At 48.3% G+C, this 23,865-nt stretch overlaps 1 protein-coding gene across 2 annotated transcripts in view; it reads right to left on the reverse strand.

Annotated features, from left to right (window-relative positions):
* Window positions 1-23,865, reverse strand: part of ZBTB7C (zinc finger and BTB domain containing 7C) — a 133,569-nt gene that overhangs the window by 71,647 nt on the left and 38,057 nt on the right. Inside the window, exons 2-3 of one of the 2 annotated variants that reach the window (XM_085042032.1) lie at window positions 22,488-22,584; window positions 5,607-5,664 (exon numbers count right to left, since the gene is read on the reverse strand). In XM_085042032.1, the coding sequence (XP_084898158.1) occupies window positions 5,607-5,664; window positions 22,488-22,539 (110 nt within the window). In that variant the 5' untranslated portion in view covers window positions 22,540-22,584. The remainder of the gene's footprint in view (window positions 1-5,606; window positions 5,665-22,487; window positions 22,585-23,865) is intronic. The other variant, XM_085042031.1, reaches the window with a different exon arrangement.

The following is a 23,865-nucleotide window of genomic DNA, read 5'->3' on the forward strand; positions in this document are numbered from 1 at the left end:
AGCACTCCTGCCTGCCCTCCTGCCCTCAATTAAACCTGGCCTGGGGGAGAAGCAGGTAAGAAAGCACACGAATTTAACTGATCTCCACAAATGGTAAAAATGGAGCTCAATGAGACAAACACAGGCAGAGGGGATGGGCAAGGGCAGGGCAAGCAGGACAGCAGAGCCCCTCTTGCCCAAACATCCTTGTGGATGCCCAGCTGAGCTCATCTCCCAACACTTCATGGGATTTGAAGAAAGTCTGCATGCCACAAGGTTTGATTGTCTGCTCTGAAGCAGGTTATCCTTGCAAGCAAAACCTCCCCTCTGCTGAATCCCATGCTCCCAGAGCCATTAGGTCACTCCCACCAAGCCCAACGGGGTGGATGTCCCACCAGCCACTCTCATCTCATGACACAAGGCAGAGGTTGAGCCCACAAGCCCTGCAGCTCCCAAATCCCATGGGAGCCTGGGAGAGCACTGCATTAGGAGCCACTGCATCGCAGAGGCAGAGATGGCCAGGAGCACCTGGAAATGCCAGATGGGACTTGGAGCAACCTGGTCTAGCAGAAGGTGTCCCTGCCCGTGATAGGCGGTTTAGAACTAGATGAGCTTTAAGGTCCTTTCCAACCCAAACCATTCTGTGACTCCCTGATAAATGTCTCAGCCTCCAAACAGCACCTCCAGCATCCATGGGGATGCCAGAAACACAACTGGCACCTTCAGCAGGGTGCCAAGCTCCCAGCTCCTGCTGCAAGGAGCCACAGGTCACAAAGAGAGCAGCCCCAGCTTTACACAAAGGTGGTATTGCTGGAACAAAAGCAAAGGCCACAGAAATAGGTTGATTTTTTTTTCCTAAGATATGACTAAACTCCACAAGCAGGTAGTGCCTGGGCATCCTGCAAGCATCCTGCAAGCAGTGCTTTCAACATGAAGGAACAAAAGGCTGCTGTGGGGAGGGGAATGGTGGGAAACCTTACAAGCTCCCGAGATTCATTTGAGACCTGGTGTTTGCAGCACAGGCTGTATTTCATCTTTTCATAAGTAACTCTTACCGGGAAACATTACAAAAAAGGGGGCATTTCAAGGCAGAAAAGTTGGTCGCCAAACGTCATTTTATTTTATTTTTTTTAAACCTTTTGTTAGCAACTCTTCTGGGGAGCAAATCCAGCAGAGGCAATACAGTGCAGCGTGCACTCCTAAATTAGTTTCCAGGCACTTGGGATGCTTTATTATTCATTTCCTCCAAATATTAGGTAATGCCTTTCACCCCTTTCAAAGTCTATACGAGGGGTCTTTGATGCATTGTGGGACTTGAAAGTTTCAGGTCTGAAGAAGCATTTCTTTTAAGTCCTCCCTTTTATCAAGCATATTCTGTTCTGTTCACTATAATGCACACAATGGCATGAGAGTCTTGACCTGCTTCATGTCTGATGAGTTGAAATCTCAGATGCATAGGATAAAACAGCCATTCCTAGCAATACAGCTTAAACACTTAGGGCTCTATTCAGGCAAATATTACCCAGGGGTCTGCCACGCCACTGAAAAGCTGCAGAAATTGGCTCCGTAGACGGCTGACCAATTCAGCAGTGAGAAATGACCCCGCCACATTAACTCCCCTTTTCATTTCACCCTGGGCGAGCCAGGGTCTGGAGGTAACTGCAGCAGAAGGCGAGAGCCGGCTGAAGCCAGATTCATTTTCTTTATATAAAGTATTTTTGTGTGCATGTGTGACCATGAATGTCATTATGCGGATCTGCAAAAGAAGGAAAGTAATGACATTAGGGCACAGGCGCAGGAATCAGGGAGGTTTTTGTCTTACGGTGACACCGGAGTGCTGTCACGTCTTCTGGACAAGCAGAATTCGTAGGCTTTAAAACACTGCAAATGTCTCAGAAAACCAGGTCTCTGCCTCTGCTGAAGGTATGTGGACTTTGGTGGGTCACTTTACACCATCCAGGATTGGTCTCCTCCCTGTGTTAATCAGAATTAATACCTCTTGTTCCGTATAATCTACCCTGTTCTGTAATAATTTACCCTGTTTACAGCGGGTTTTTTTCCACCCTGTTTTTCCTCTGAACACTGCAAGCTCACTAGCTTAAAGACAGCTCCTGTCCAACAATATACTGGACCCATGGCAAGGATGCAAAGTGAAAGTTACTACTGCAAAAGCAAACACATTTCACTACAAAATACCATGGTTTTGTCCTTTAGACAATCACACTGACATGTTTTTACGGAAGTGCCAGGTGGCTATTTTAGGATATTAAATTCCTCTTACCAATCTCCTCCTGACAGGTTAGAACTAGGAAAGATTTTTTAAAGGGCAATCCTGAAATGCGGGGGTATAATTTAATGGACAGACTGGAGAACTCCTAAATGGGCTGAAGCTGCTGGAATTTGCCTTGCATGTTCTATACCCTAGGAGCAAAAGACACCTCTAGAACAAGTCAGGAAACCACTCCTCAAACTATATGGGAAGATGTTTATAAAAGAGACAGGTCTAATTCCATCCTGTCAGCCTGAGAGACCAGCCTCAATAACCCCAGCATTTCACTGGGAAGACTATTTCTTAAGCTACATAAAAAGGGAGAAGTTCATTTTGCATGAATAAAACCCAGCTATGTCTTTCCTGATAGTGGTGAAACATCCAGCAGCACCTCCAAAGCCTGTAAAAATGGGAATATATGCATCTGCAACCCCTGGCCCTGGTGTGTATGATTTTAGGATTAGCTCTAAAAGCTAATCAGATCCACAAGGATACAATCTCCCAGCGCATCCACCTCCTCCAGGATGCTGCAGACCCAGGGAGGTGAGCACTAGCCTGATTTTTGAAGGAAGCTGAGCATCTCTCCCATAGTTGGCATGGCAGTAGCAGCAACAGGTACCAAAGATGATATGACATAAAGACTGGGCAGGTCTTTGAACAACCTGGGCTAGTTGAAGATGCCCCTCATTGCAGGGGGTGTGGACTAGATGTCTTTTAAAGGTCCCCTCCAACCCAACCCAAACTATTCTATTATTCTATTCTATTCTATTCTATTCTATTCTATTCTGTTCTATTCTATTCTATTCTGTTCTGTTCTGTTCTATTCTATTCTATTCTATTCTCAACTCTCACATTGCCCACCTGGCTAGGAGGCTTTTTAGGAGCCCCCTTAAGCATCCTGATTAAAATGCCATCAGGACACACATGGCTTGTGCCCTGCATGTGAGTGGTGCAGTGCTGCTCTGCCAGAGGGCAGCTGACAAGTCATCACTGTGCGTCCTACAAATCCTCTGAGGAAGGAGGAAACTCCAACAATTCGATGACTTATCAGTTTGCAGGTGGAAATTCTTTCAGTTGAGACAACAATTCTATTCCTTTCGAGGTAAATGAAGAGTTTTTGCTTGGGGATCCTGTCAGGAGTGGAGGCAGCACAAGGACGGGACCCAGCGCTCACCAGTCAGCACAAAGATGCAGTGGGAGTGTCTGCACAAATTTTTAAGGAGCCTGGAACAGCTCCTCTGAGAAAGGGAGACAAGAAAAGAAGCAAAACTGCAGGAGAAATGAAATCTATTTGTAAACCCCAGGCAGAGCTGACACAAGGCAGCTGGCACAGGAGTGCAGAGATGATAATGGAGCCTGACGGATAGTTCACAGGATTATTAGCGACCCTCCAACTCAAATATGCTGAGGAACCAATTATTTAATGCTAAAGACAGCGCAAACGGGTGTTTAATAAGCTGGATCACTTCAGGAGTGCTGGAGCTCAAGGGGCCAAACCCCCACTGGTGTAAGTCAGGAAAGCTAGCAAGGTGAAATACCTGGTGCTTCAGATACATACTGGCACTCCACTCATCACCATCTCTGCCTGGGGACTGGGGGGCATGGAGGGGAAACACAGCTGGAATTTGGGAGCAGATGGGCTGCAAGAGGTCCCTGAGGTGGGGAAGCATGTTCAGCACCCCAGACTGGAGATGGCATTCAGCTCTCCAGACAGTAGCCTTTCTGGCTGCCCTGTTTACAGGAGAAGGGATTGCTGCTCCCAGGAAGACAGTCTGGGTTTATTTTCTAGCTGATTGCAAAGAGGCAGCAGGGAAGCAGTAGGAGGTGTGGGAGCTAGAGAGTTTTGTCTCTGCTCCAGGCACTGATTAGAACCTGTTTTGGAGTCAGGGATGATTCCTGTGAACAAAGAAACCCTTACCAGGCTCTTCTGCTGGCAGGGGTGTTGAAGGACAGCAGGGTATCAGCACCCTCCCTGGCTGCCCTGTCAGGAGGTCACCCTGCAGACACACCACCCCCTCACCTGGGCTGCTTCAGCAGCCAGAGGAGAGGAACTGGCTTCTGCCCATCCTTGAGAGCTGCCCAAACTAGATCAGATGTAACGTGGGATAAAAACATCTCCACTAACTATAGATGGTCCCCATGAGTTTAAATGTCTGAAGATTGCTTCCTGAAACCACATTGTGTCAGCTTCTCCCTTCATCTGCACTCAAACTGCACTATAGGAGCTGAGGTGTGTCTTAAATTAAAATGCATCTCCCCATGACCCAACTGCCACCAGCACTGCTTCTGTAGTCCAGGCTACAGCAGAGATGTAAGAACAGATGCAAGAAAGAAATTCTTTATGATGAGGATGGTGAGGCCCTGGCATAGACTGCCCAGAGCAGCTGTGGCTGCTTCATTCCTGGAAGTGTCCAAGGCCAGGCTGGATGGGGCTTGGAGCAACCTGGGATGGTGGAAGGTGTCCCTGCCCATGGCAGGGGGTGGAACTGGATGAGCTTTAAAAGTCCCTCCCAACCCAAACCACAGTTGGGACTACAATTCTGTGATACCTCAGCACGGAGATGCTCCTCAGCATCCATCACAGATGCACAGAGGAAAGTTGTGGGAATTTGGTCCCTGAGGGATGGGAACCTGCAGAGATTTACAGCATGGCTCTGCTGAGGGTTTGGCCAGTGCAGACTGGGAAGTTGCTCATGAGAAGATGGTGAAGAAAACATCAGCCTCCTGCCTTACACAATGCAAAACATCTCTGTTCAAAAACATCAGCTCAGTGTCTGGCTCTGGCATATCTGAACCAGCTCAGATGACAAAAAAAGGATTCTCCTTTCTTCCTGTACAAGATCTCTAGGCAAACATCCAAGTCTCAGCCTCCTGCATGACAGCTGCAGAAAACAGGTCTGGAGAGGACCTTGAAATGCCACCCAGATCGCAGCCCCATGACTGAGTCTGGACGGGGCCAAGCACAACAACAGCCAAAAGCACTCCAAACATTAACAAATATTGTTGCTCGATGCACTCCTGTGCAGCTGCCAGCGTATCTGCCGCCTGCTCCTTCCAGCACTCAGCACTGAGAACACGCATATTGATGAGAGCATCTTCCACAGGTTTACAGGAAGAGCAATTAGAGGTTCAGTCGTTGATGAGAGCAGAGAATCATGGTGGTGGTGGTGGTAAAGATGATTTGTGCTGATCCACTAACATGACAAACTACGTCCTCTCCCACAGGAAATCTCAATAACTGATGGGCAGATCAGAACTGCAAGACCCCAGAAAGGTATCAGGACAACCACAATGTACTCCCCAGTTTGCACCCTGCTTGCCAGCTGTCCCCTCAAAGTTCACCCCAGTGTGTACTCACCAGTACCCTTGGTTTTGTTTCAAAATGGTGACACTCCTTTCGCTCCTCTGACCATTTCCTAAGGAAAAACAGAGAGGAAAAAAACCAAAACAAAACCCCTCATCAGACCCAGGACTGATTACATGGTTAAGAAGGGCAAGCTCTGGAGGAAGCTCTGCCAGGATAATGAGAAAACACGGAGCCAGGCCTGCTCCTGTTCTCCCACCACATGTGTTTCCATGGTCAGTTCATCTGCTTGTTGCCCTTCCCTGGATCACAACATCACCTAGCAACACCGTGCCATGGAGGTGCAAGCCCATCCCACCCTCCCACTGTATCACATCTCCAGTGACAGCTGGGAGATGAACTCTCCAGGAACAGATCACACCGAAGCAGCTTTGGGCTGCTTCACCCATCCCACCCCACAGCTAAACATTACACTTCGGTCCCCTTGGGGTTATCAACTTCCCAGGGCTTCCCACACCCCCAGTTCAGCTGCCAGTGGTAGCTCAGTGGTACCTGCAGTAGTACCTGCAATAAATCCCCATTCCACAAGTGCTGGGCTGCAGAGAGGGAAAGTGTATGACCAGCATCCCCCAGCTCTGCCCATAAAAGTCTCCTGCTCCTCTTAGCTTGGAGCAACCTTTTGGAGAAATGGAGCTCTACCAAAGCTGCTGGCCACCACTTGCACTTCCAAATGATGGAGACAGCAGGCTTGCCTTTCCAGAAGCTGACACCTCTATGTGGGAGGCCCAGCAGCTTGGCTGGAGGCAGGCAGGACTCAGAGCTGATGAAGGAGATCAGCAGGAGGATGTTTTGGGGTTCTTTACTCCACTTCAGAACAATCTCAAGGTGTGAGACCCCCACCAGCAGGCAGCCATCATGTCTACAGGGTCCTGAGTCCCCCTGGTACTGCCTGGGGAGGTGGCCCAGGCCTTCTCCTGGGTAAGGACAGAAAGACCATTGTGGCTATTACAAGACTGGGCACCTACAATATGAGAGTGCTTAGCTGGAAATTGCTCCTGCGGCTCAGCAGTCAGATGGAAATTCAGTATCTGGATGCCAAAGAAGCCACAATCTGGGGTATTTTCCATAAAATGGCACTACCAGCTCACACCTGTCCTTAAATCTGGATTTGTACCTGAGTCCTGGCCAGGGTCAAGAGGTTCCCTCCTGCTTTTGGAAGCTGCAAGGGGAACAGGACCTCTCTGCCAAGGCTTAGGGGTGTGCAAAGCAAGGAACAGCCACTCATTGTTTGCAGTCTCTCCCTTTTACAGGAGAAAGCTGAAATCAAGGCAAGGAGATGCTCGTTATCATGGGGCAGCTGGAGATGGAGGCACTGCCTTCTCTTGCCAGGTTCCCCAAGAGGTTCCTGACTCAGTCAATTACCCAAGCACCTCTTTTTCTTCTCCAGGCAGCCCTTGAATGGGTTTACTAGCGCAGGGTCCACCAGCACTACTTCCCATTACTCATGACATAGGGAAGCAACTGGGATCCTCTCCCTGCTTTTGGATGGAGCCACTGATCTTGATTCAGCCTTTATGGGACTCTCATTCTCATTATTTTCAAGGGAAAGTGTCAACAACATTTTCCAAGTCAGGCTGACACCTGGAGAAACCATGGGGCTCTGAACACCCTAGCCAATTTATTAAACTGGTAAATAACTGCTGTGCATGTGCACTCAAGGAACAGCAAAGCCATGACGGGTAACCTTTCTGATGGCCTCTAATTCTCCTTCTTGTGCTTCTACAACCATCAGCCTGAGGGCTTTTTGGCAGTCTGAGGACATTTAGGCAGTAGGCAATGTGAGTGGTGGAGCACAGAGTGGCTCAGACCAGCCCTGGGGCCATGATCAGCCCCAAGAACATAATTTCCCTGCAGCTAATGAGTCACAGTAGCTGCTGTGACCTGGTGGCCTCCAGCACGACCTCCTTCCTTAGCCAGGGCCCTGTTCAGATCATTAACTCACAAGGAGCCACCACTGCTGAGGACTAATAGCTCATTTGCCACTTGACAGCCAAAAGTGATCAGCAAGAGGGCAAGGAGTTTAACGCAGACCACTATCAACATGCCCACATTGGGCCAGCACCATCATCTTTGTTTAGGGCAAAATTCACAGGGGAGGCTACAAAAATCCTGCAATGGATTCTGGCTTCATGGCAGAGCTTATCAGCTCTGCTTGGGTCAATGCACAACCTCCCTCTGGTATCAGGGGCTGGCACCACGCTTCCCTTGTGCAGAGCTGGGCTTCAGCTCTAACTTCCAGCAGAAGTCTCCTTCTCTCCACAGGCCCTTCACTGCAGCTGCTCCCTCCAGAAAGGGGAGCTCAGCTTGTATTGCAACACCTTGTTGCAGGCAGGTGGGGTTTGTGTCTTCTCACAAACGACTGGGCAAGAGGGAACAGCCTCAAGTTGAGCCAGGGCAGGTTTAGACGGCGTATGAGGAGAGGTTTCTTCACAGAACACATTGTCCATCCCTGGCATAAGTTTGCCCAGGGTAGTAGTGGAGTCCCCACCCCATGGGATTTAACAGCTGAGTGGATGTGGCACTTAGGGACACGGGTTAGTGGTGGCCTTGGCAGAGCTGGGGGCACGACTGTGCTTGACAGTCTTGGAGGGCTTTTCCAACCTAAATGATTCTGTGATTCTATGATTCCACCGAAAAACCATTCAAATTGCTGTTTGAAGCACGGAAGAATTCTCATGGAGCAATAAAAGGGAGTTTCTGGGCAAAGAAAAGGCTGCACCTGAATCACAGTTTCATCAACCCTCAAAGAAGAGTAGCTGGAACAAACACCATGATCCACCCTCTGAACCAGAAGATGCCCTGGTGGCCTTGTAGCAGTTTCCAAAATAGGATGGGCATTGCTGAGAGCAGCCCAGGCTTCACTCTCCTGTTCCCAAAACACACGTGCAATGAGAAGCTACAAATCAACCAGGCTTGCCTGTGGCTTCCCCTTCAGCCACAAGGCCCCTTTTAACTTCTTGGGGTGGTTTGAAGAATGAATGGAACACACCCTCCTGCAGATGACAGTCAGGTTTCTAATTACCCTCCCCAAATGCACCACTGATGTGCCACATCACCTCACCCAGCAGGGCTGCCCCTCTCATCATGTGTCTCCAGCAGTGGAGCTTCTGCCTCCCCATCGCCTGGCTGGGCTCAGCTGCTGGGCTGGGAAACATGATTCCCAAATAAACTGGTGATGGGGAATGCTTGTCCTGCCCTTGAGGTCAAGCCCATTTGAAGAAAAAGCCTTTATCACAGAATCACAGGGTAGTCTGGGTTGGCTGTCTATTTCAACTTTCCTGCCATGAGCAGGAACATATTCAAGTAGACCAGGTGGCTCAGAATCCTGTCCATCCTGACCCTGAATGTTTCCAGGTATGTTTTGGGGCATTCAATGTTTCCTTGAATGTTTTGGGATAGCCACAGCTTCTCTGGGCAACCTGTGCCACACTCATTGTAAAAAACTTCTTCCTAACAGCTGATCTAAATTGATCCTTCTTCAGTTTAAAATCATCACCCCTTGTCCTTTTGCAGCACACCCTGTTAAGACGTTTGTCCCCATCTTTCCTCTAAGCCTCCTTTAGGCCCTGGCAGGAGCTCTGAGCTCTCCCTGGAGCTTCTCTTGTCCAGCTGAACACCCCCAGCTCTCCCAGCCTGGCTCCAGAGCAGAGTTGCTCCAGCCCTGGCAGCATCTCTGTGCTTCCTCTGGCCTGGCTGCAGGAGCCCCAGCTCCTTGTGCTGCTGTTCCTCAGGGGCTCCAGCCCCGGCAGCATCTCTGGACTCACTCCAAGAGGTCCATGTCCACACTGAGGACCACCAAAGTTCTCTCCAGGGTGTCTGCACTGGGAACAGCCCTGCTCTCCACAGAACAAGCACATTTCCAGTGGATTTCCAAGGTTGCCATCCATGCTCTAGCCCTGACCAAGCAGCAGCTGGAATTTAGCTCACCTGATGCACAGGATTGCCCTGGACTGACAGGCAGCAGCACAGACCATGGGCATCCCTTCCCTGTGTCCATGTCTGAGGGTGACCCCAGGGACAGCCTGACAAACCTGTACCAGTCTCTGGCACACCAGGCAGGAGTCAGCTCCAGTTAAGATATCTCAGCAGGGGTGTCCACATGCAGATCCTGGCTTTAGTTGCCTTAATGCAGGTTTTCAATGCTGCACTGGACTCCCTAAGCTATCCCAGACCCATCTGGCTTTGCCAGATAAAACCCTGGACCTGCATCCCTCCTGGCTGACAGATGGAGACTAAGCAATATGTCGTAGAGTAAAAATGGACACTGATGTCCAGCAGCTGAATTGTGACCTACACATGTGGTGGCTGCCCCAGCTCTTACTGCAGCCCATGGGGATGCACTTAGCATGATTTTTGGGTGTTTGGTGATCCATTTTATTACTTCAGTATCTTTTCGGAGTATGAAACATCCTCCAGACTCCACTGACTCTAAAAGGAGATTGAGCACCAAGTCAATATTTTTATCTTCCACTGCAGCCCACCTCCAGCTCCTGGTCTAAGCTTCAACAGCTCCAAAAAAACCTCTATTTGCATGGGATGGGGATGCCCTGCAGCTCTGCATTCTTAGGCCCCTGCTGTGATGAGCACCACAATTCTGGCAGATCCATACTTCCAGGATGGCTCATGTGCCTTCTGCACAACAGGACTGAAACAAATAAATTTGACAAAGAAAGGAGAAAGAGCAACTGATATGCAAATCCATGTTTTAAGTAATTCACCAAATCTGTTCTGCAGTTTTGAAATACTGGAGGTTGCTTCCCAAGTGCTTTTTGTAAACCCTCTGTTAATCTGGGAAGCAGATGCTGCTACAGTAGGCTGTATTACAGCATCTTCAATAAATTCCCACTAAATATTACTTCCAAATGCCCAGGACTTTTGCAATCAGTTGTTTTTGAATCTTCTTGGCATATCTGAAAACCAAACATCATTAAAAAAACCCTTTGCTGTGATTCAGCTACAGCAAATGAGTCTAAGCCCAAGGAAGAGCTCATCTCCCATCTCCCTCCATGCCCAGGTAACCCCCAAAATCCTCCTAGAGGCCTCTGCCCACTTCCTTCATACACTCTGAGGAGTCTTTGAACTCCCCAGACTATTCCTGAGCTTCACTGAAAGCCTGTGTTGCCTCAAACAGGGCAGTGCCCTGGAGATGCCCTCTGGACTCATGGAAGCCAAGTCACCCACATCCCTGCAGAAAATCCCACATGGAAAACATACTCTGAAAAGGCATTTCTACCATGCCCTGGCATACATGGACATTTCATTGCCTAGGAGAATGTTTGGGATGATTACTGCTGGCGTTTTTTTTTATTGCCAGGGACTGTTTCTTCCAGCAAAAAAAAACCCAAAAGAAACTCCCTGAGACAGATCATCCCTCCCAGCTCGGAAAGAACTGAGTGTGTGGATCGTGCTCAGAGGGAGGAGTGACCTGGCTGCATCTTTGGGTTGACATCCTTTCCAATCTCCAATGCTCAGTTTTCCCCCTCCTATGTGAAAATGGAAACAACAGTGTAAGCTGTGGTTGGAAAGGGCTTTGAAATCTACAGGTGAGAAGTGGTAGGTAGGAGTGCTGCACTCTTCTCGAAATGGGGGCAGAGGGAAAAGACAGCAAAGGGGGAAAAACCCCACATAATAAATAATACTCCATAAATTACATTAAATGAGTGCATTAAAAAAACAATTCTGCAAGAAGCAGCTGCTTCATTCTTTGCTGTTGATAGGATCAGCATAAGAGAGGAAATTACCACCTTGTGTTCTGCAACACATCACACCGACTTTCCTTTACAAACCCTAATGCTCCTGATTGCAGTGTCAACTTAAAATTTACCATAAAACACAGAATCTCATAAACTTTACAACCTCAATCACACTCAGCTAGTGTTTTCACCCAAATCAAATGCACAGACACCCGGTTTACTCTCTGAGGTAGATACACAACAATGTGCTGACGACAGCGGGTGGGAGAGTAGACCAGGGCACCACTGCCTGATCCGAGTGGCTTGGCTGAAAAGAGAAGGAGTCAGGTTGGAAAACAAGCTGGAAAAGGTAGCCTCAGATCTCTGTTAGACAGCTCATTCCATGTCCAGCAGGATGAAGCATAGCCAGAACCATGATTTATGATGAAGGTGGTGAGGCCCTGGCACAGAGTGCCCACAGAAGCTGTGGCTGCCCCTGGATCCCTGGCATTGTCCAAGGCTAGGATGGACAGAGCTTGGAGCAACCTGGGATAGTGGAAGGTGTCCTGCAGGTGTGGAACAAGCTGACCTTCAAAGGATACTTCCAACCCAAATCATTCTACAGTTCCACAATCAAATAAAACACGACCTCAGGGGCAGCAGCTCTGGTGCCCTGAACACACTGCCATCAAGGTGGCACTGCCATCCCCTGATGCTGAGCCAACCTCCCTGCACTGGGACATGCTCAAAAGCTGTTTCAAGCCCTTTTGCAGGCTCTGAGGGAATACTCCAAGTCATTTCCCTAATGCTGGATGTCCTTCAGAAATTTAAACCCAAGCAGCTCCTTCAGAGAAGATGTTGAGAGTTTTTAATGCAGGAAAGGAGAATGCAGCTACGCCTGTGCCATGAGCTGACCATTTGCTCTTGCAGGCGTGGGTTCCACTCAAGGGTTGAAAAGGGAAAAACTAATTAGGCTTCTAATTTTGCTTCCTACATAAGTCTTAAGTCCTTTCACTATTGTCACTACGACAGAAAGCCCATTTCTCTGCAGGGGTACAAAGGATTTTGGCTAAAGCATTACAAAAATATGCATATTTCAACTTCTCCAGGACCCATAAAACACCACTCAGTGTCTGCAGTCTGCATGCACCCTGTAAGCTCTGACTTAAAATTCTCCCTCAGGTCAAAATTACAGGATATATTTGGAGAGAAAAGTAATTTTTGCAATCAGCTGCTTGTCTTTGCGACTGACTGAAAGTGCAATGAGATAGATGCTTGAAGATACATCAAGGGTTAAACCTTGGGATAGGACAGGCAGGACTTGGGGATGAAGCAGCTGATCAAAGGGTGGCTCAGAAGTTATTTAAAAATAAACCAGAAAGTAGAACTTCCCGGTGGTTGCCGCTGTAATTACAATGCAGACAACGGAGCCGTGGTGCTGTTAAGGTTACCGGATTTTCCTAGCAGCTGTGTTTAATTTACTTAAAACATGCGAAGCCATCAGGTCAGATCCCATTAGCAGAATCTCTCCAGAGTGCTGCAGGAGCCCAGCCAGTCCAGCACCACAGAAATGCTGAGGGTATAGGACAAGTGTAAAATACCCCTGGAGAAGGAAGACACCAGCAGAGGCTGGGTGGTCAGTCCTTGTGTTCATCCAAGGACCTGTTCCCTGTCCCCTTACTCCCATCATAAGCCATCTCTGCTGTGGTCTCCTAAGACCACCAGAAACAGAAAATCTGTGCAAATACCATGACTGGCGGTGATGGAGAAGGATCTGGGATCAAGCATTTAGGAAAGTTCTGAGTGTGTTTTTGCTACAGCCCAGTTTCTCTGCGTGTCCTACCACTGTACAATGTCCCACCTGGATCCCTCTACTCTCCAAGCATCCCCCTGATTTCCACACTGCCTTAGAGAGAAGACTCACTTGGCCTGTCTCACGCCCAGAGCCCATCTCAGAGATGGGAGCTTGGTGGATTTATGGGTCAGGATTCCATCCCTGGAGCTTTGTTCACATGTATATAATTCAGGACCACACAATTCATAGGGCATCTTTCCAAAATACAACCACAAAAATTAAAACCTCCTCGTCAGTATCTCCTTCTAGAGATAACCTTTCTGTTTCATTTTTGTTGTTGCTGGTGCTTTTCGTTCTTTTAACACTGGCTCAGCCCTCTCCCCACCAAACGGAACCTCAGGGTTTCATCCACTATTTGTGGCTCCTGCCAGCTCAATTCTCTTTCTAAAATTAGCATCCTGAGAGATGTAATTGCTAGAGCAGGAGGTGTTAGGTCACGTTTCGGTCCCTGCACATCAGGCTAAGTGCTTCTGCAGCCATCTACAACCACCTCAGAGTCTGAACCTCAAACATGTCCTGCTCCACTGAGCCCAGCAGAGTGATGCAGCTCTAATGGGTGCTGATGCCAAAAAGAACTGCAGACAAGGATAGATAATATGGCACAGGCTCCCTTCTGCACATGACCCCCTTATATGGTCATTCCTACAGAGAATGAGCAAATAAAATTAAATAAAATAGTAGAAAGTGAAAGAAAATACAAGAAAATCTATTTCCCAGAGAAGATGTGGCTGCCCTATCCCTGGCAGTGTCCAAGGCCAGGCTGGACAGGGCTTGGAGCAACCTGGGATAGTGAAAGGTGTCCCTGCTCATGGCAGGGGGTGGAATTAGAAGGTTTTTAAAGGCTCTCCAAACCAAAACCATTCTGTGATTCTATGACTCTAAAAATAGAATAGAATAGAATAGGATAAAGAAAAATAAAATAAATAAAACAAAATTAAATAAAATAAACCCAAGCAAAACATCATAAACAGTAGGAAAAAATGTGAAGCAATGGGTTTGTTTAGAGGAGATCTGAAAACATCTAACCAACCTGCATGACCCTCAATGCCATCAGAACCCCTCCTGAAATCAGCATTTCCTGCCACTGTGTGCAAGAAACCCCAACCTGGCCTTGGATTCCTGCAGCAGCTTAAGATCATTCTCCTGACATAAAACTCCAACATAAACTCATCCCTCATGGCTTAGAAAGGTGTGAGACTTATTTGCATAATAAATGACAAGGCAGGAATACAGATTTGTGTCAGATCACCCTCCCTTCCCTTTGAAAGAAATCTATTTATTCTGAGTGAATCGTCTCTTCTCCAAATAAATGGTGTTTGTAGTCAGTTTAGCTGGCACGATACACATTCTTTTGCATGCCTGTAATGAATTTTCACAGCCAGAGCCCTAATCCAGTCTAGTCATGGAGGGTTTATCACGACCTCTTATTTTATTTCTACCGGTAAATGGGAATTGCTTTCCTTATCTCTATCTAGAAGCACCTGAGTGATTTTTGCTTCATATTTCCTATCCCACTGGAATTCAGGATGTAGCGTTATCTGATGCTGTACAATTGTCACTCATGTTAGCTGCCTTTTCATTTTAATTTGCTGGATTTATTGCTCTTGCTTTTTTTCCTTTTTTTTTTTCTCCCCCAAGAGATTTTACTTCAGATCTGAGTTCCTCCTTGCTCCTTTCCATCCTCCTGGTCAGATTTCTTGGGTGATCCTTGGGATCAAGGCTTGTCTTGCCTTCATCTCCCTGATGCCTTTGAGCAGCCTGGGATGGTGGAAGGTGTTCCTGCTGATGGCAGGGAGTGGAACTGGATGAGTTTTGAGGTCCCCTCCAAGCCAAACCATCTTGTGATGCCTTCCCTTGACAGAGGACTCAGCCTTTGGGCTTGTCCCAATCCACCTCACCTTCCCCCACTGAGGGAGCATAAAACTATGCAATAACAAGCAGAAGTTATCCCTAAGTCTGAGTTTAAATAAATCCATGAGAGTAACGGCTTGCTGACATGATCCCTATGGGTGCTGCAAGCAGGGAGCAGGTACAGAGCTCTGAGCTCCAGAAAACTGGAACTGCTGCTGCTGGAAAGGCTCAAGAAGACCTGTAAATCCTGCAGATAACACTGTGATGGATCAGTAGTGGCAAGACATTAACCTTCACTGTTGACGAGACACCCAAATGATAACACCTGTAGCCATGCCACTCCAGAGTTATCAGTCTTGTCACTCATGAAGATAAATCTATCTGACCTAAGCCATCATCCTACGCCACTCTGGCTTCCTTGCTCAAAATCCTCATAGATACTAGCAGGGATCAGGAAAATCACACCTAATAATCAATTGAGTGTGTGCAACTATGCTCACATGGAAACCATTTCCTTCAGTATGTTAAAATAATTCTGCAGAGCAGGGGAAAAACAGGGTAGGCTTGAAGGGTGGTGTGCAGGGAAAGTGCTACATGTCAGTGACAACTGTGGAAGGACAGAAAACAGCTACCAAAGCCTCAAGGAGCTGTCACGCACAAGAAAATGTAAGTTAATTAAGGCCACTTAAACAAATACATCTGGGACAGGGGCATGGGATGTAGGGAGGGAGAATGAAGTGATATTAAAAGCTCAAACACATGGTGAATCCCAGACAGGAGGCAAGGAAAGCTATTTGGCAGAATCCAGAGGAGCCCACTGCCCCAGGGCTGTGCCAGAGGGGGAAGTGAGAGCCCCCTGAGCCCCAGGGCTGTGGCTCAGCTTTGGGCACAGCACTGTCCCCCAGCCCCATGGGGATGCACAGGCTCAGGAGATCTGCCCCTCCTCTGGAAAACAGCACCCAGGCTCCACTGATGCTCTCCTGCACCAAACAGTGCCATCTTGGAATTACAAATCCAACACTTGCCTTCCTAACATCTTCCCTCCTGTTCCTACCGCAACATTCAGCTGAAACGAGAAACATGGGCAAAGCATCTCTCTGGTGAAGTGTAAAGGCGTAAATCCACCTAAAACACACCACCAGGACCAACATCAACCCCACTTTCCCTTGCTCCTCCTCTGAGCACAGCCTCTCCTGAGCCCCCAGGGCCAATCTGCCTCTGATTGGGCACAGAAGATGATGAGCACAGGTTGATCACACCAGCCCTGCTGATACAACACCACAGCAAGAAAGATTTGGAAAGGCTCTGTGTATCTTTTATTGCAATCAGCTCCCAAATGTTGGTTTTAAAATGTTGGTTCTTTATATATTCCTTTGAGCATTGATTCAAAAGTGGAAACAAAACACCTACACAAGGTTGGGTCATCACGGAGATGCAGATCCGGCCACTTGAGATATTCCTGCTTGGGAAGCAGGGCTGGCCAGCCTCAGCACAGGGCTGACAGGAAGGGAAACAGGAAGCAAATCCATCTGCACACCATCAAGCCCCTGCTGCAGGATGACAGCATGCAAGACTGCTGTCTGCAAGAGGAAGTCTTGCCATGGCATCAGCCCGACCCAGTTGGAGCGCACGGAAACACAGATGGAGTGAGTAGGATCCAGGCTTCCAAAGCAGATTAGTTTCCCACCCTCCCCTAACTGCTGGGATGGGGGTGATGCAGTAAACCCAATGCCAACCCAATGTGCTCCTCCAGGAAAGCCAGGAAACTGCTGGGATCTAGTTGTCTTGGTTAGCAGGGAGCCGAAGGAAGGAGGAGTTTGCGAAGGACCTGGGTAACACAGGACAAGGTCTGAGATCTCCTTCACCCTTCAGTGTATTTTCTAACTCCAAACCAGGCTTATTTACAGATCTTCTATTCCAACCCTGGGTGAGATTAACTCATCAGAAGTCCCATAGCTCCAGGGAGAGCTCAGAGCTCCTGCCAGGGCCTAAAGGGGCTCCAGGAGAGCTGCAGAGGGACTGGGGACAAGGCATGGAGGGACAGGACACAGGGAATGGCTTCCCAGTGCCAGAGAGCAGGGAGAGATGGGATATCAGGAAGGAATTGCTGGCTGTGAGGGTGGTGAGGCCCTGGCACAGGGTGCCCAGAGAAGCTGTGGCTGCCCCTGGATCCCTGGCAGTGTCCAAGGCCAGGCTGGACACTGGGGCTTGGAGCAGCCTGGGATAGTGGAAGGTGTCCCTGCCTGTGGCAGGGGTGGAACGGGATAAGCTATAAGGTCCCTTCCACACAAACCATTCTGTGATTGTAGAGCTCTGCAGGCATCATTAGAGCCTGGTCTCTGCCCAGAAGCACAGCCCCCTCTCTGCCTGCAGCTCTGGGCAGGCAGCCAAGGCCCCCCACCCATGCCCTGAACCCCTTCCCTCCCCAGGGTGACTTCCTTAACACAGCCCAGCTGCCTGCCCCCACCCGACAAGGGCTGACAGATTTGTGCTGTCTCCTTAGGGTGGGGTAGGTACATTTATTTCCTCTTTGGAAAAAAAGGAAAGAAAAAAGGAAAAAAATATGCAGTTAACCTTTTCCTCTCCTCGCAATGGGCAAGAAACTTCCCTGCCACAGAAATAGTACCAGGACTAAGATATCTGTTCCCACAGCTGCACCAATGCTATTCTGGCTTGGCTAAAATTAAAGAGCTGAAGTTGTATGTGGGCCTTCATGAAACTGTCATAGGGACCACAAGATTAGAGGGCCAGATGGTGACCTGGCAGGCCAAGGTCTATTCTCAGCTGCACCCAGGGATCCTCACGTGTGTCTGAGCATGTTTCTCCACCCCTCTTTAACAGAATCCTGAAATGCTTTGGGTTGGGAGGGACCTTAAAAATCTTCTAATTCCACCCCTGCCATGGGCAGGGACACCTTCCACTATCCCAGGTTGCTCCAAGCCCTGTCTAACCTGGCCGTGGACACTGCCAGGGATCCAGGGGCAGCCACAGCTGCTCTGGGAAACCTGTGCCAGGACCTCATCAGCATCATCATGAAGACCTTCTCCATCATACCTGCTTTGAATCTCCCTGCTTTTAATATAAAACCACCAACCCTTGTCCTATCACTACAGGTCCTACTAAAACCTTTGTCTGTATCTTTCTTCTAAGCCCTCTTCAAGAAAGACCAACAGGACCTTCCTGATCACCTCCAGTGCCCATCCAAACGACATCCAGAGTTCCAGCAGCACTAAAAAAACCACAAAAGCACAGGATAACCCAAAGATCTCAGCCACCATACATTCCCTCTCCCACCATGAGCAGGTCCTTTGCCAACAACTGTGCCAGCTATTGTTGGCCTCATAAAGCCTGGTCCAGCGGCCCCGCTGTCAGCATGCAGCTCATTACTCTGCCAAGGGCTTTGAAACGCTTGGAATATGAAAGGTGCTCCATCAGATCAAACTCAGCTTCGTTTGCTATTACAATGCAGTGTATTTCTTTTGTCTGTGACTTTTGATGATGCGCAATTGTTCCCCTCAGTCAGTATTTCGGAGTCATTAGTTGGAATTAGTAAAGTTCCCGCTGCCGGACTTTTCCAAGGCTCTGTTCTCGGGCTACAAAGAGTCGATGAGGAGTTGTCCTGCTTTCACTGAGCTGGAGGCACAGCAGGGAGCACGCCGGGGGGAGCAGGCAGTCTGCTCAACTCCACTTTTCCCCTAAAGGCATTGGGAAATGCACGTGCAGGCAAGATGCTGTGGGTGGTCACACGGAGCTGGTGCTTCCCAGCCAGCAGGGAAACTGAGACCTCAGTTGGTACCTCTGGTGGCACCAGGGGAAGGGGTTCACCTAATTGTGTCTGTATTTAGACAGTACATCCCACAAAGTTCTGTTTCTCTCCCAGAAATCCCCCAGTCCCCAGTCTAAAAGCACCGGAACTGAAGAAGTCACCTTTTTCTGCGTGAAGGGACTTCTACTTGGCATCTTCCTTGGTGGAAACATCTGGATGTGCCTGACCTTGTCCTCCAAATTCTTGCTCATGTTACACCCTTCCAGCTGTATCAGAAGGGTTTGAGTATCAAGACCCTTTTTCCTGAAGGCATTTATGGAATATACACCTCTCTGGGCAACCTGTGCCAGGGCCTCACCACCAATATCACAATCTTTTCCTTCTATCTAGTCTGGATCTCCCCTCTTGGCGTAAAACTATTCCCTTTTGTCCTATCACTCTATGTCCTTGTCCAAAGTCCCTCTCCAGCTCCCCTGGAGACCCTTCAGGCACTGGAAGGGGCCCTAAGGTCTCCCTGAAGCCTTTTCTTCTCCAGGATGAACACTCCCAGCTCTCCTAATCTGTCCTCTAATCAATTCTGTGATTGTCCCTGACAGAGGATTCATTCCTATTCATGCTCAAGGAGTTCCAGCAGAAGAATAAAGTGATGAAACCCCATGGGCTGTGCCCATCTGAGGTTGCTTTCTGGGTCCAAGGACATAGGTCTGGTGACCACAGCAGCTCCAACTCGCACCCACCCCATCTGTGGGTGGGAATTCCAAGTTAAATTCCCAGTTCCAGCCATCCCACCACCTTTTCTGGATGCTGTGTGGGTACTTGGTCACTACAAGCCCCAAAACAAAACTGGGAGTAAACCAACCTTATGGGGATACCCATGAGGAGAAAAGCTCAGCATTGACCCCAGCTCCTTTAGCAGCTTTCTATCTTTCCCATGGGACTCTAATTCCAGCCCCTAAGGATTCCCTGAGAATCACCTCATAGATCCTTTCACCCAACATTCACAACAGCACTTCCATTGGGACACAACCAAATGCAGACAATTCACACCTCTCACCTTGCATTTTTTTAAGTAACAGGGTACAATAAAGCAGCCTGCCCAGATTCCAGACTAATCTAAAAACAACTTTATGGCTTCTAATTTTAGCACTAATCTTCCTTTGCTATGGTTGTGTGATTTCTAATTATTTTATCCCCAAGACCTGCTTTGATGGATAGTTGTACCTTTTCCAATGCCAAATGACTTGTAAAGTGCCTTTAAAAAATACGCTGATCGTTTCAGGTTCATTTCCAGTTCCTACACAAATAACATTCTCATATATGGCTTCACTGCAGAAATACTATTATTATTATTATTAAAATAATAATAATAAAAGCAATGCAATCTGAAAAGGAGAGCTTCATTCCTTAGGATGATCCCAATCTGCTCCTGCAAACACTGTATTTTCTCTTAAAAGCCGATAAAGAGCAAAAAATCCGTTATCAAGACATGGATCTCTTAAACAACTTGGTGCCTTTGGCTTGGCATGGTTCCCAGAACATATTGCCTTTATCTATCCCTATTTTCAGGTTATAACTCATGGAAGAGCAATTGGCCACACCGAAGCCTCGGGGAGGACATTGTGAGGGGCGATGAGAAGCAGTGGCAGAGACACATTTGCCTTGATGTTCCCCAGGAGCACTGCCTACCCAAACCTGCTGAATTCAGAGCAGTAAATACCAGCCCTCAGCTGAAGATGTGTTGCAGGGGCTTAGGAAGAGCCTCAAGCCCAGGCTCCTCACAGGCAGGTGTTTTCTCTCCTACCTGAAGCAACCTCTTGACCCTCCTAATTGCTGACCTAGATCAAATCTGGATGTGATTCTGTCAAATTTTTCACAAAAATTTACTGGGGAGGGGATGCTACCTGAGGAATATTTTGGGATGCCAAGGCAGCTGCCTGCCCATGGCATGTCCCAGTTGGACCTGCCACCAGCAGCCAGCACCAGAGCAGGGGACACAGACACAGGGCTGGTGGATGTTTGTTGGGTTATTTCCTTCCCCAGGATTTATACTGAGCTCCGGTCAATTGGAAAACATCCACTTGACCTGTGACCTTTTTGTTTTAGTTATTCTCCAAGCTTTGACAGCAGCAGTTTAAACACAAAGCATATGAGTTTTGGCACCGAGGGAGCACCCCATTCCTACAAATTCTGAGTGGATAAGGAAAAACATCGCACTGCAGCCCTGATGCTGAACATATTTCTTCTTTCATATTCTTCATTTTCCCCTCTTTCACTTTCTGAGCCTCTTTCACCATCTGTATCTTGTCCCTCCCCACTGGAAACATGAGCTTAGCTCCCCAATGCAATATTTAAGGGAGAAGGACATGGGTTGTGGTGTTTAATTCCCTGCACAATGCTGTATTGCAGGGGATTTGAAATGGAGATTGTCAAAACAGGAAACAACCCAGTCAACGTCCTCCTGCCTGGGTCCTGAAAATGTCACCATACAGAGCTGCAGGGGATGGAGAAAAGTCCTCTGTTCCTGCAAAAACAGAGGATGCCCTGGGAGATTGGACAGTGAGACCATCTGCCCTCATGCCACTCTGATCCAGAGAGATGGGCTTTAACCTCGGCTGAAATCAGCATGGAGCTGTCTTTTGTTGACTTGGGGAAAAACTCAGCAAATTGGGATAAAAAGGATAGCCCTCTGTTGACTGATACTTTTACCAGCATTGAGAATTTTGTATGGAATGTCATCTCGCTCAGGAAGTCAGTCCTACAGGAAATCCTTCATCCTCAGTGCTTTGGAGTAACATCCACAGCATCCTGCTGGCTTCCTTCTTACTCCTCTTAAAACCCACCCCTGAGATCCTCACCTCTCAAGCTCGTGCTTTGTGTTTGAGCTGCCCTTGCTGGGATAAAAGCATAAACCTTGGGTCTAATCCTGCCCACAGCCCTCAGGCAAGGCACCACATCTCCATGAAGGTGCATAGCAGGACAGTGCCAGGCCCCAGGCTCTTTGATTTCCATCTATCCACCTTGGAGCAAGGATTTAAAGTTCCTCAAAGGCACAAGAGTGAGGCCAGGTCTGGAGGAGAGAATGCAGCTACTGTAAACCCAGATAAACCAGATGCTGGATTTATTTTAAAAAGCGGGCTCCTGCAGCTGTAGGTTTCGAGCAATTCTTAAAAGCCTGACCTGAACAAGCATCCTTGCCAACAAATACTGGTATTTTAAGCCTTTGATTGCTTTTGATGGGAGTGAAAACCTTTCTTGATATTGATTGATTGTTTTTACAGCTCTCTGCAAGCTAACTTCAGGAGACCTTCCCAAGCACAAGAGCTGGTGAACATTACCAGAATGCTTATCCAGCAGTTCTGGTTTCCCAGAGAGGTGGTGGATGCCCCACGCCTGGAAATATTCAAGTTAAGTTGGATGGGATTCTGAGCAACCTGATCTAGTTGAATATGCCCCATTGCAAGGGGGTTGGACTAAATGATCTTAGGGTCCCTTCCAACATAAACCGTTCTATGATTCCCCCCAGAAGCAAAACAGGTATTTTATTTTTATGTTTAAGGGATCAGTGGTTTTAGTGTAGCGTCAAGCCACTGATCTAAAGCGACAACCCTCAGCAGGAAAAAGAACTCCACAGGTTCATGGGATGAACAACTAGGAATGTCATTTCAGATGGTCTGTAGAGTCCAGAACAGCAAATTTCCCCCATCATCCAGGCAGAAAATCAGAATAATTACCTAGAGCCTGATCCTGAAAGGTGCTGAGTGCAGTCAAGTGGTCTCCGCTCATAGAGTTCAGTATCTCAGGAGCTCTCAGCAGGGTCAGTCTTGGAGCCTGGGCAAAACAAAATAGGTTGGTCTTAGTCCAATTATTTGTAAATAAACCTACACAACCTATAATTTTAAAAAATAAACCCAAAACCATGCCAGCTCCACGTGCTGAATGGAATTAACCCAAGGGGCATGCAGAGAGTGGCTGAGGAGATGCTTTCCAACCCACAGGCATTTTCTGCAGATCAGGATGGACGCCTGCAGCACACAGGAGAGAAATTAAACCAGGATGTGTCCACAGAGCTTCAGTGCACATCCAGGAACACTGAATGACATTCCTCAGGAGCACTGTGTTATCCAAGCCACTGCACCTGGACACATCACATTGCCACACTATCGCAGGGCTCACATACCTTCCTGGCAGAGACAAACCCCAGCAGGGTTGCCTTGCCAAGTCTACAGGCAGCAATAAACCTGGAGACAAGAGAAGTTAGCTGGATTTCCAGAGAGGAACTCTCCATGCTCCCCAACAGGCCAGCCCCAGGCAGGCATGGCCGTGCCAAGAGCAGGGTGAAGGGAGGGAAGAGGACGATGGGGACAGGATGACGAGATCCTCCTCCATGCAACCCTTTGTTTGGGGAGCTCCCCTGGGATGCTTGGCTCAGGGTGGCCAAGTTCTCCTTCTTCCCCTACAAGGGGAACGGATGAGGGGAGGAAAACAATGCTCTCTCCTCAGCTGCCTAATGGAAGAACAAAAGCACAGTGATCCCGTCCAAAATTGTCTTTTGAGGAACAGACCATCAGGCCTGAAGGCCCAGTATTTCTGTTTTATTTATTTCTGGATGAACTCCAGCCTGGCAGTGTCTTTCTGTCCTTCCTCTGCTCTGCAGGACCCACCCAAAGCCACTGCACGGGTCATGCAGGGCTTACAGAGACCTCAAACCCCATTAGAGATTCAACATCCAGCACCTGGTAGAGGTGACAAAACCAAAGATGAGGTTCCTTCACCAGACACCCCACCACAAACATGCCTCGGCCACAACATGTAAGGGGCATGGCCAGGTTGGAACAACCCAGTCAGATGGAAGATGTCCCTGCCCATGGCAGGAGGCTGGAACTGGATGGTTTTAAGGTCCCTTTCAACCCAAACCATTCTGTGATTCAGGCCTGCTTCAGCAGGGTGCCTCGGGCAGGAAGGGTCTGCTCCAGCCTGATCCTACAGAAAACCAGGACCAAATCCCACTTCAGCAAAAACCAGTATAAAAACCACCTTTGATTGTTCAGCAGAGGTGGCTGCTATGGAGCAGAAGGGGATTTCTGCTATGCTGATTGCTCATGGAAAGTC

The sequence above is a fragment of the Lichenostomus cassidix genome, chromosome Z (assembly GCF_008360975.1).
Source record: "Lichenostomus cassidix isolate B80296 chromosome Z, HeHo_3.0, whole genome shotgun sequence".
In the NCBI taxonomy this organism is placed as follows: Eukaryota; Metazoa; Chordata; class Aves; order Passeriformes; family Meliphagidae; genus Lichenostomus; species Lichenostomus cassidix.